The 10,708-nt window shown below is 44.0% G+C and overlaps 1 protein-coding gene across 5 annotated transcripts in view; it reads left to right on the top strand.

Annotated features, from left to right (window-relative positions):
* The window catches only part of FARS2 (phenylalanyl-tRNA synthetase 2, mitochondrial), a 455,949-nt gene extending 455,096 nt beyond the window's left edge, over nt 1-853 (top strand). For all 5 annotated transcript variants that reach the window (XM_023534658.1, XM_023534659.1, XM_023534660.1 and 2 more), the window contains one exon: nt 676-853. In XM_023534658.1, the coding sequence (XP_023390426.1) occupies nt 676-838 (163 nt within the window). In that variant the 3' untranslated portion in view covers nt 839-853. The remainder of the gene's footprint in view (nt 1-675) is intronic.
* Nucleotides 854-10,708: the final 9,855 nt, after the last annotated feature.

Genomic DNA, 10,708 nt, shown 5'->3' with positions numbered 1-10,708 from the left:
TTTTTTTTTTTTTTTTTTTTTTTTTTTTTTTTTTTTTTTTTTTTTTTTGGCTTGTTTGGTTGGCAGGTTGCTTTTCCTTACCTTCCCATGACCTCCATCACTACTTTTCCATTCTTACCTGACTTGTGCTTTTTGAGTGCCTGCAAAGAAACATATATGTTTGTGGCTATTGGAAATAGAGGAAAAGAATCCAGTAATATTATTCAAAACAAGTAAACTTCCTCTTTGATAACGGTTTCTTTAAATGGGAAAGAAAAAGTCATAGTCTTTGAAGGAATTCTTGGATGTAGAAAGAAAGAAGCAGAAGCCCACAGCCCTGCTGAGATGTGGGGTCACAGTATTCCTGAGAGAATTAATGCATTTGCCTGGTGGCCTGTGAGTTGTCCACAGGTACATAATGTGTTTACGTGGCAGTGGGAGTGTATATAAGGAATATGGAGCAAGAGCAGAATATTTGCTGTAATAGATCAATAACATTGCCGATTTAGGCTATGTCTAGTTATTTGAGCTTTGAGAACTCTCCTAGTTGTAATCTAGCCCTCTCGAGAACCTTGAGAAAAATCCTTTAGGGATTCCAATAATGGTGACTTATATTCCCTTTTGAAACTTTTACTTTTCTCATCTCTAAAATTTCTTTGATGAGACAACTTTATATCGGTGACTTTCATCTTTCAGACTGACCTGTCACATTGGAAACCATGGAGACCTTCTTTTGTCTTCCCACAGCCCTAAGACTGAAATCCAAAGCAACAATCCCTGTTGCGGGGACACTGTCCACAAGCTCTGGAGGGCAACAGATGAGGCCAAGACCACACATTACCTTTCTTACAGCAGCTGAAAGGCTGCAGTGTTTGTATTGATCTACAGAAGCACTTAATCAATGTTCCTGGTTTTGTTGTCTCTTTGCAACTGTACAAAACAACTTGAATATTAGCAGGTAAAAGCCATGCTCCATAATAACCTTATGAAAGTTTTATAGTAGCATTTGATCAGTAACAAGCCCGGCTTAAAACAAAACCATGTTTCTAATGCTGCTGTTGTTGCAGACTCACACTGGCACTGAAATTATTTTCTCGTCAGGGTGGCTTCATAAGGGAGATGGTTGCTCCCTCTTATGAATTGTACTTACCAAAGGAGATGGTAGGTACAATTGTCTGGAGGAGTTGGGAGAGTGGATGAATGGAAGAGGAGAAAGCATATTCGTTGAAAATGTGCTGAGCTTAACATTACTGTTTCCGTCTCCATTGAGGAAGTAAAAAAAGAGATATATCCTACCAACAGGAATTTAATAAATGCCTGTTATTTATACAACTAGGACAATAACAGTTAACATTCAGTGAGGACTAGTTACATGCTAGGAACATTTTATGTTTGTGTAGCACTCAGTGGCCATTTCTCCTCAACATCTTTCCACTCTTGCAGATTATATAGCAGCCCTTCAGTTTGGGGCATTGATCTTAGTTCCAGGAAGGTCCCTAACTAATCTCAGCTAAGGGCGGTCATTTCATTTCTTGCACCCAGTTCTAAGCCAGTCATTGTGGGATACTTTCCACGTGACAGGGATTGGTGATAACCCAGCAGAGACTAGTGATTTGTGAGGGGAAGGTGTGAGTTATCTAAGTGTTTCTTCATTCTCAAGGGACAGACTCAGGGAGGATGTTTGCCTGTGTGGATGCAAAGCCTGGACCTGCTGCCCCAAGTCTGGGGATGAAGCTTGCATATGTAGGAGAGGAGAGCTAAGACAGAAGCAAGGAAACCCTGCCAGAGCCTCCACTGTGGGACAGGGCTCTCAACCGCCCGGCTCTTAACAAAACAATTTGATCCAACACATTTCTGAATTTTCTGCGCCTATTCAAATTGGGAATTCTGTTACCTGTAGCCAACACCATCCTGACTGAATCAGTATGTTAGCAAATTACCCATTACAACAATTCTCTGAGATTGGTGCTATTATAGTATCTGTTCATAGAGGAAGCAGAGGCTTTGGGGGTTTAAGTAACTTCCCCAGGTCACATGACAGGTAAGCAGCAGGACTGGGATGCAAACCTAGTTCTCTATGATTCCTAAGCTCTATCTATCCACTCCCATATCCTAACCAGCTTTTTATCTGGAAGGCACTCACTTTTGGGGGGCGGCGAGGGGGGGGGCGATGAGGGTGGGTAGCAGGGGACAAGAGGAAGCCTACCATTTCTCTGCCTTTGAATCAAAGTGAATAAAGGCCAGAGCCTAGGGCAAGTGCTCAATGACTTCTGCAATGCCTTTCCAAGCTCCAGGACAGTCCTATGATTTTAGCATAGGAAGTACTATTAAGCTATAGCCATAGAAAAGTGTATAAAACATAAATATACTGTATAATGAACAATCATAAAGAAAATATCTGCTCTGTCAGCCTTAGTGCCATTTTCTTAGAAACCTCCGCGCCATGAGCGCCAAGAGGAAGAAGAAACAAATGCGCAGGCTGAAGCACACAACAAAGATGAGGCAGAGGTCCAAGTAAACCACTAGCTTGTACACCCATGGAAGCCACAGGAGCAGAAATAAGGAAAGCCAGAGGCCAGGGACACTGGCACAAATTGTTGGACTGCATGCCTGCTGTCTAGAACTTCTCAATGGATCTAAAACATCTATCGTCATTGATTACCAAAACCACTTTAAGAGACCCACGTTGCTTGTACAAAAGCAGTCCTTTCTGGTCCTTTGTCCTGGACTTGTGACAGTTTGGACTACTTCTGTTCTTGGATATGGCTGAATGTAACATATATAATAAACATCTCTTCTGCTGTCTTAGCTGAAGAAAAAAAGAAAAAACTATCCTAGTCAAGATCTGTTTGGATTGGACAATTAAATGTTGATAGCAAAGGGAATAGATATGGTCATCTTGGTCATTGTCCCCAGCCTAGTCACATCATTAACTTTACCTGTAGCACTTAGCACTCTTTAGGAAAAGTAATGGTGTCCGTGCCATAATCTATAACATTTGTCATAATTAACATCCACATATATATCCACAAAATGGTGTCCTAGAAAGCAGCCATTAAAAAAATACCGAGTTTCTGAAGTAGGACTATTGCAGCAATAAAGTTATTATTAGCCCTGTTCTACTTTCTGGCTCTTGTGGTACCAAATTCTCAGGAAAAATGGCCTCTAAAGAGATTTCCTGGAAATCCAAAGTTATGGAGTGGTTTCCAGGGTTCTTGGGAAGAGGAGGTAACCATCCCCGCCCCCACAGCCTCCCCTTTGCTCCTTTTCCTTCTGTTCGTGAGGGTCAGGCCTTTCGTTTGAGAGCGGGCCGCACTCAACATTTGTGGTGGGCGTTCTTAACTGGACCTACTTCATCGTGTGTGCCAGTAGTTTAATGGTCTTTTTATTTTTCAGCAGATATCCCGCATAGATAAATACTAATTTCTATTTGTGTATCTCTCTTATAATTGATACTTCAGTACTTCTTCTCAAAGACAGTAGAATAAGGTCTGTTTGAAGAAAGCACAGAATGTCCATTGCTGCAAATAAGAGAATAAATCAATGGGCCTTTACAGCTACACTTTATACCAAAGTGAGCCCTCTGACCCTGTATGGTACAGAGTCAGAGAGAACACTGGGAAAAGCTCTCCACTGAAAGGAACCCCAAAAGCCTGTGGTGTAGAGACAAGCCTCCAGCTGGCATGCCCTCTAATTATGAGACTGATTAATCAGGATGTTCCTCTCCAGTTCATATTTTAACCCTTAGAGTCTTCAGTTAAAAAGACAAAAAATATCTTCCAACCTTGATGACTCCTTTCTTATTTTAATTACTAAAGTTATCTATTTTGAGACCTTACATTCCCAGGCAGCCAGCAGGTAATTACCTTTTTACACTGCGGAGACCAGCCCAAAGCCCGGCAGGCTCTCTTCTAGGAGAAGTCAGAGCCTACCCTGCGAACAAAGACCATGGTCCTGAGATGGTGTATGGAAGAGGACACACACACACACACACACACACACACACACACACACGTCCTCCATACCAATGGTATACAGTTTACACATTTGACAGTGGCAAGTTCTTGTCCACTTGCTGTATATTGACTTACACATTGAGTACAATCCAGGCAGTGGCCTTCTTATGCCCCTTGTCATTGAGGTCCTGCCACTGAGAGTTCCCCAGCCAAGTAGGGTGGCGGGGTGCTCTTAGTTTTTTTCAAACCAAAGTTCTTTGCACATTGTACCTACTCAGGCCTGAGGCTTCAGTGAATAGTGCCCCAGCCTCTAGGCAGCAGCCAGATTTGACTGGTAAGACTGGGGCCTGGTCAGGAGGAAGCTATTCAAATAGCTGGTGTTGGAGAGTGGGGAGAGGAGGGAGTATCCTTAGGGCAGGGTTAGGTCTTATTCGGCCTTGTCCCCTCAGTGCCTGAAACAGTACGTATCACTCAGTAGTAATCAGTATCAATATCCGTTAGTACAGGCATGCCTGTTTTATAGCACTTTGCTTTATTGTGCTTTGCAGATATTGCATTTTTTTTCACAAACCGAAGGTTTTTGGCAACTCTGCATCAGGCAAGTCTATCGGCATCATTTTTCTAAGAGACTCAGATGATGGTTAGCATTTTTTAGCAATAAAGTATTTTTAATTAACATATATACATTATTTTTTAGTCATAATGCTATTTCACACTTAACAGACTATAGTATATTATAAATGTAACATATATGTACTGAGAAACAAAAAATTCAGATGACTCATTTTACTGCAATATTCACTTTCTTGTGGTGGTCTGGAACTAGTCCCACAATATCTTCAAGGTAGGCCTATACATATATTAGTCCCTTGCTATGTGCCAGGCTCAGAGCCTATAGCAATGAACAAAATTAAAGAAAAAGTAATGTCCACATACAGCTTATATTCTAGTGGGTAGAGACAGATAATAAAATGAATAGCATATGTAATATTTTTAGATTGTGATAAGTGTTGTGGAGAAAAAAGCAGGGGAGTGAGATAGATTCTAAAGCAGGAGAATGTCCCACATTTGAGGAATAGGTGTGCAGTGTGCACCACTCAAAGAGAGGCTATGGTAGTTAGAGCAGCGTGAGTAATGGGAGTTGTAAGCGATGAAATCAGAAGTAACAGGTGGGGGCTGGGTCACACAGGGTCTTGCAGGTCATTGAAAGGATGTTGGCTTTCACTCTGAATAACGTGGCCAGATTTCAGAAGATTCTGAGCAGAGGTGACGTGATGTGACTTGTATTTTGACAGCGTTATTTTGGCTATTTGAGGCAAGGATGGAAGCAGGGGAACCAATTAGACTTTTGCAATAGTTCAGACGAGAGAGGGTGGTAGTTTAGTTGGTAGTGATGCAGGTTGTGAGAAGTGGTCAGATTCTGGATATGCTTTGAAGCCAGAGCCTGCAGGATTTGTTTATGGGTTAGATGTGGGGGTATGAAAGTAAGTGACACACTGTCATATCTGCCATAATCTGTTGGTCACACAGGCCAACCCTGGTATGATGTGACGCAATTACATAGTGCATGAACGCGGCAGCAGAGATCATTGAGGACCGTACTAGAGGCTGGACCACAGGGTAGGAAGGTGGAATGGATGTTAGAGCGGCAACTACCAATGTCCCCCTACAATGAGGCTCAGAGGAGTCAAGTCACTTGCTGAAACTGCACACATGATCTTGAGAGTCAGGACAGAGTTGACCTATAGTCACCTATCAGCCTTCACTTTGTTGCTGAATAATCTTTTCCCATTGATTACTGAAACATATTGGGTTAGTATCCCATTTCAGATTCCTAACAGGCCACTTTTTTTTTTTTTAGTTATTGAATTTAGAGATAGTCTTTATCTTATTCTTAGTCTTTATCTAAAGCTTCCATTTTCTCCAATTCTAAGCTCATTCCTTTCCATATATTTCTGTGCTTTACCCTGGACCATTTCTTAAGATCAAGAGTTTATCTGAAATGGCTTTAACAAATAGTTTTATTCAAAATCTGCCCCCAAGCCAGCTCCATCCCCACCCCAAGAAAACTCCCATTACAACCCCTCCCTTCCTCCCTCCCTCACCCCTCTTTTCCCCCACCCACCCTGTCTTCTCATCCTCATTCCTAGTGTGGGAGCAGGAATCTGTGCCTCCCAGAGCTTTGGCCTCTTCCCCCTCAAACTGTTGGCATTCTGGAGCCTCTTTTTTCATAATCGACACCTCCCATTTTGAGCAAATGGTTGGCACTGCCAGCTTAAATGCAGAAAACATAAAGAGAGAGTAATCTTGAGAGCTTGAGAGTCACGGTCCTCCTGGCTAATGTGCGTAAGAACTCGAGCCTTTTCCTCACCAAGAAAGGTGAGGGCCAGGCAAGGGTCCAGTGCCAACCATCATGGGCACAGGCAAGAATCAGGAGTAGAATAAAGCTGAAAACAGAAAGAACTATCCTAGATTACTATAGTGTGCCAGACAAGTTGCTATGTGCTTTGCATGCAACACACCATTTTGTCTTAATAACATGACTGAGTCTCAGAGAGGCTGAGTAACCAGTTCCAAGGTACACTGCTAGTCGTTGACAGAGCCCGGAACAGTAACCCCAAAGTAAGTCAACTGTTGTCTGCCAGTACTTTTCTTTCACCCGTTCAGCAAATACAAATTCGCCTATGGGCAAACACTGTGGATCTTTGTTACTTTGCTTTTAACTTACATGTGGTTATCCTAAAACAGTAACAGATTGAGTTTGTAAATGTTTTGAGGAGGACTATTAAATAGCATCCCTCTTTTTCACTGAGTTCAGATATAATTGAGAAATAGATACAGGAATTAGACAGGTGAAGATCAAAATAGTTTTATTATCGATATGGTGAAATGAGAGAATGTGGTTCAATTTATAGCCATAGTCAGGCTCCCTAACTTACCTTCCCTGAGATCAACTCTGCCCCCACCTCAGGAATGGGCATACATCCCCCAGTGCAAAAAGGGAAGCCCCGAGGGCCAAGCCCTACAGGCCTTCTTCCTCCTCCTTCTCTTCCCTTCCCTTCAGACTGACTCCATGGGAAGCATTCCGGAGGTGTGTGGTGTGTGTGTGTGTGTTGGGATTGGAGGGGGAGCATGTGAGCATGCCTTGAAGAAAAAACGAACAAGAAGGTTGTGTTACTCCCAACTGTAAGAGCAAGGGGAGGGGTGATAAGAAGGATGAAGTGGACCCGGGCCAGGCCTGCGGGGACTCCTTCATCTTCATCCCAAGAGTGGTGACAAGCTAACTAAGCATTTTAAGTGGGGGTGTGACACTATCAGATTCGTATTTTTAAAATACCACACAGCCTATGATGGGGAGAATGGGATGGAGGAGGGAGGACCAGACACAGGGAGACAGGACGGAGAGGTACCGGTGAGAGTGGAGGCCAGCCAGGGTCTTCTGCCCTTGACTCCTCCTGTCGCTTTCCTTCTCAGGGCTGGTTCTGACCCTGTTGGGGCAAATACAGCTGACAGTGAGCACAAGGAGGAGACTGGGGCTCTGTCAGAGCCTTGAGAGGACCAACGGTGCTATGCCTTATGCCTTACCCTCAGGACATGCACTAAGCATCGTGAGCTGGAGGCCCCTGTGAAGGGTGTTTTGTCTTCAAGCTTCATTCCCAGCGTGAAAACTTCTCATTTCTGGCATTTCTGTAGTTTATGAAGCAAAAAGGCCATAAAGAGGTTTATTGTCCCTATCTCAAAGCTATAACCTAGGTGCAGGTGTTGGCTGACTCCTTCCCCTGCGCTAGGGAAGATGTGATTGTTAACGAGAGACCAGGAGATGCACAGGGCCCATGTTTGTGTGTGGACTCCCCTTCATACCATCATAAATGTGGTCTATGCCAAGAGGATTGGGTGAGTAGCGAAGTTTTGCTATGGGCCCAACAGTGCCCTCTTACCATCTGCAGGCATTTCGCTGGAGAGGAAGTTTGTTCTTTGCCATTTGACAAATATCTGTCGAGCCCCTCTTATGGGCTAAGCATCGTGCTGGGTGCTGAGGATCCAGTAGCAAAAGGAGAGACATGGCCCCTGCCCTCCCAGAGTTAGTGGAGACTAGAGCTTGGGACATAGACAAGTGACCAACCATCACAACCCAGCAGCAGTGATACCAGAGCAGCATGCAGACAAGAATCAGGGAAAACTTCTCAGCTTTCCCAGCAGAAACCTGAGGAATGAGTGGGAATTGGTGAAATGGAAGGGTAGGTGGGAGGAGTTATATAGAAGGAAGGAGAAGAGCATTTTCAGCAGCCCCTCAACTGCCCTCATAGGAGTCGGTGGCCAGGCGCCACCCTCCCTCCTGGGGTGCAGACTCAGCCCCGCATGGAGTGAGCACAGTGCAAGCTGGACTTCAGCCCCTGCTCACCCTCTTACTCAGACAAGATTGAAAAATGAGTGGGGCAAGAGGACATGGAGGCAGTGAGACCAACGTTTTCAGAAATGTGGCTGTGAAGGACAGGCAAGAGGTAAAATGATAACCAGGGATGAGGCCCAATTGAGAGAGAGTTTCTTTAAGATGGACTAGATTAAGACTTGTCTAAATAGTGGTGGGAGAGCAGGGGCAGGAGTGAGCAGAGAGAGGGGGCTTGCAGATATAGGAGACAGAAAGCAACTTTCCAGCAATAGAATGCATATCACCATGCTAGGGTTAGCATGGATGCTATGGAGTTGTAGATTTGGTGGCAGGAAATTGAAGAAGTTTATTGGCGACTTCTTATTTTGCTGAGAAGGCAGGCAAGAACATTTAAAAGATGACTACTAAGAGACTTTCCAACTCATCTCCAAGCATCTCTCTTAGTCAAACCCTTTCTTATAGGATTTCTAAGTCTTTCTTCACCATTTGGATATTGCTTTGCTAGAACACCCTATTAACTCAACCTATTAACTAAACCTAGAACTTTTTGCTTCATCTTTCCATGATTAGGTAAACTTCATAGATGTAATAAGTTAGGCAGATTTTGAGAGGCTAGGCCTGAATCCTAATACCACAGACAATGTTGCTTCTGAGTTCGAGCCTGCATTCTAGGTACAAACTCACTGGTTTATAAATGGTATTTTGGAATGTAATGCTCCATAAAGGACCCTCCCACAGTGATTTTAACTATTTCAGAAAATTATAGAAGTCGAACCTCCTTGGTGCATCTATCTAGGGAGGAAAGTCAAGAGTAGACAATGAGGTGACTCAGGTCAGTAGACTTGGGCTTTCAGTCTCTAGTTTATTAAGCAAATGACACCTTCCAACCTGAGGACTAAGTGTCACTGTCCTAGACACTTGACGGTTGATGCATAATAAAAATGCGGCAATTCCCAGCAAGCAACAGGCAACCAAAATTTTCCTATTGAGCAAAGCAAACTTATGAATGACCCAACTGCAGATAACAAGGCAGATGCATAAATGCTTTCCCCCTGCCTGTTTCTGGCTCTGGGGTGAGCCTGATGGAAGCCTGAGGTGGTCTGGAGCAACACCCAGGTATGCTCAGGAAAATAGTTTGTACCCCAGGGACCCTCATTCCTCAAGCCCTTGTTCAATGGTCCTGATTCCACACAGGGACCTTGGACATGCCAAGCACCAAGTTACTGCTTGTTTATGATAAGCCATTGGTATCACAAAAAGGGACTCTGTCTGAATTTCTTCCATTGAAAAATTATTTCTCCCACCTCGTTTGTGCCAGAGTACCCTATCAGATACTACTTCTTTATGACACAATGGTACATTTCTCTCACTTATCACCCTACCAATGCTGAGGGGGGGTGGGGGGAAGCCCTCTTACCAGCTCTGCCCTGGCTCCTCTTTGCAGGGTTCTCCTAAACCCATTGTGTGCCCAGAGGTAGTCTGAGGAAGGGCCAGTCTCGCTTAATATCTCTGTTGTGATATGCAGATCTCAGGAAGGAAAAGATGAGTGATTTATATGAAATACTTGAGCATCTTCTCTACTCTCCTCCTCCAAGATGTCACAACCAATACATCAGGGCTCTGAGCTCTGTGTTTCTCCCCCATCCCCATCAGAAATCTGTGTAGAGTTAAAGCTAAATCATGGGACGTAATTAATTAAAAGACAAATGGCAAAATAAGGTTGTGGATGCTTTCTAATTGTGGTCTGTTCGATTTTAATTACTCATTGTAAATTGTGAAAGCTAATCCACAACGTGTCTTTGCACACTCCTGTTCTTTTTAATCACAAAGAACATGTTCTCAGCTGCTGACAGGATGGACCTCATCATCTGTGCAGAGCAACTTGATCTTACCCGACAGTGACTCAGCAACTTGCCGAATCTAATTAGCAGCTTTGTAGCTACTTACTCAGAATGGCTCTAGTAAAGCCTGCTTTCAGACACCTCAAACAGCCAGATCTCCCAGCCCATGATCTGCTCGTTATCAGCAATTATCATAGCCAGGGTAGAATAGAACAGACATTGGGTGCCATGGTAAGTTAGAAACAAGCTTCCCCCGGGGGTCCAGCTTTTCATCTGCCCTTACCTGTGATTGACATTGAAGCAGCTGGAGACTCGTAGAATGAAGGACCCAGCAATCTTAGCCGAAGTAAGGTAAATCTCTAGTCCACATGAAGAAACAAGCCCAGAGATGCTAGGTGCTTAGTCGCGATTCCCCAGGTGGTTGGGGGAAGGCTAATATCACGGGAACGGAACCTCCTGACATCCCATGTGTTGCTCCTTCCCCATGCCCCCCACATCTCTCACCCAGAGCCACATTTTAGGAAGGGGATAGTGGGGTGGCC

This window comes from Pteropus vampyrus, unplaced genomic scaffold (assembly GCF_000151845.1).
Source record: "Pteropus vampyrus isolate Shadow unplaced genomic scaffold, Pvam_2.0 Scaffold129, whole genome shotgun sequence".
Lineage (NCBI taxonomy): Eukaryota > Metazoa > Chordata > Mammalia > Chiroptera > Pteropodidae > Pteropus > Pteropus vampyrus.
Note: the sequence above shows the minus strand (reverse complement) of the source record. Positions and strands in the feature narration are given on the sequence as shown.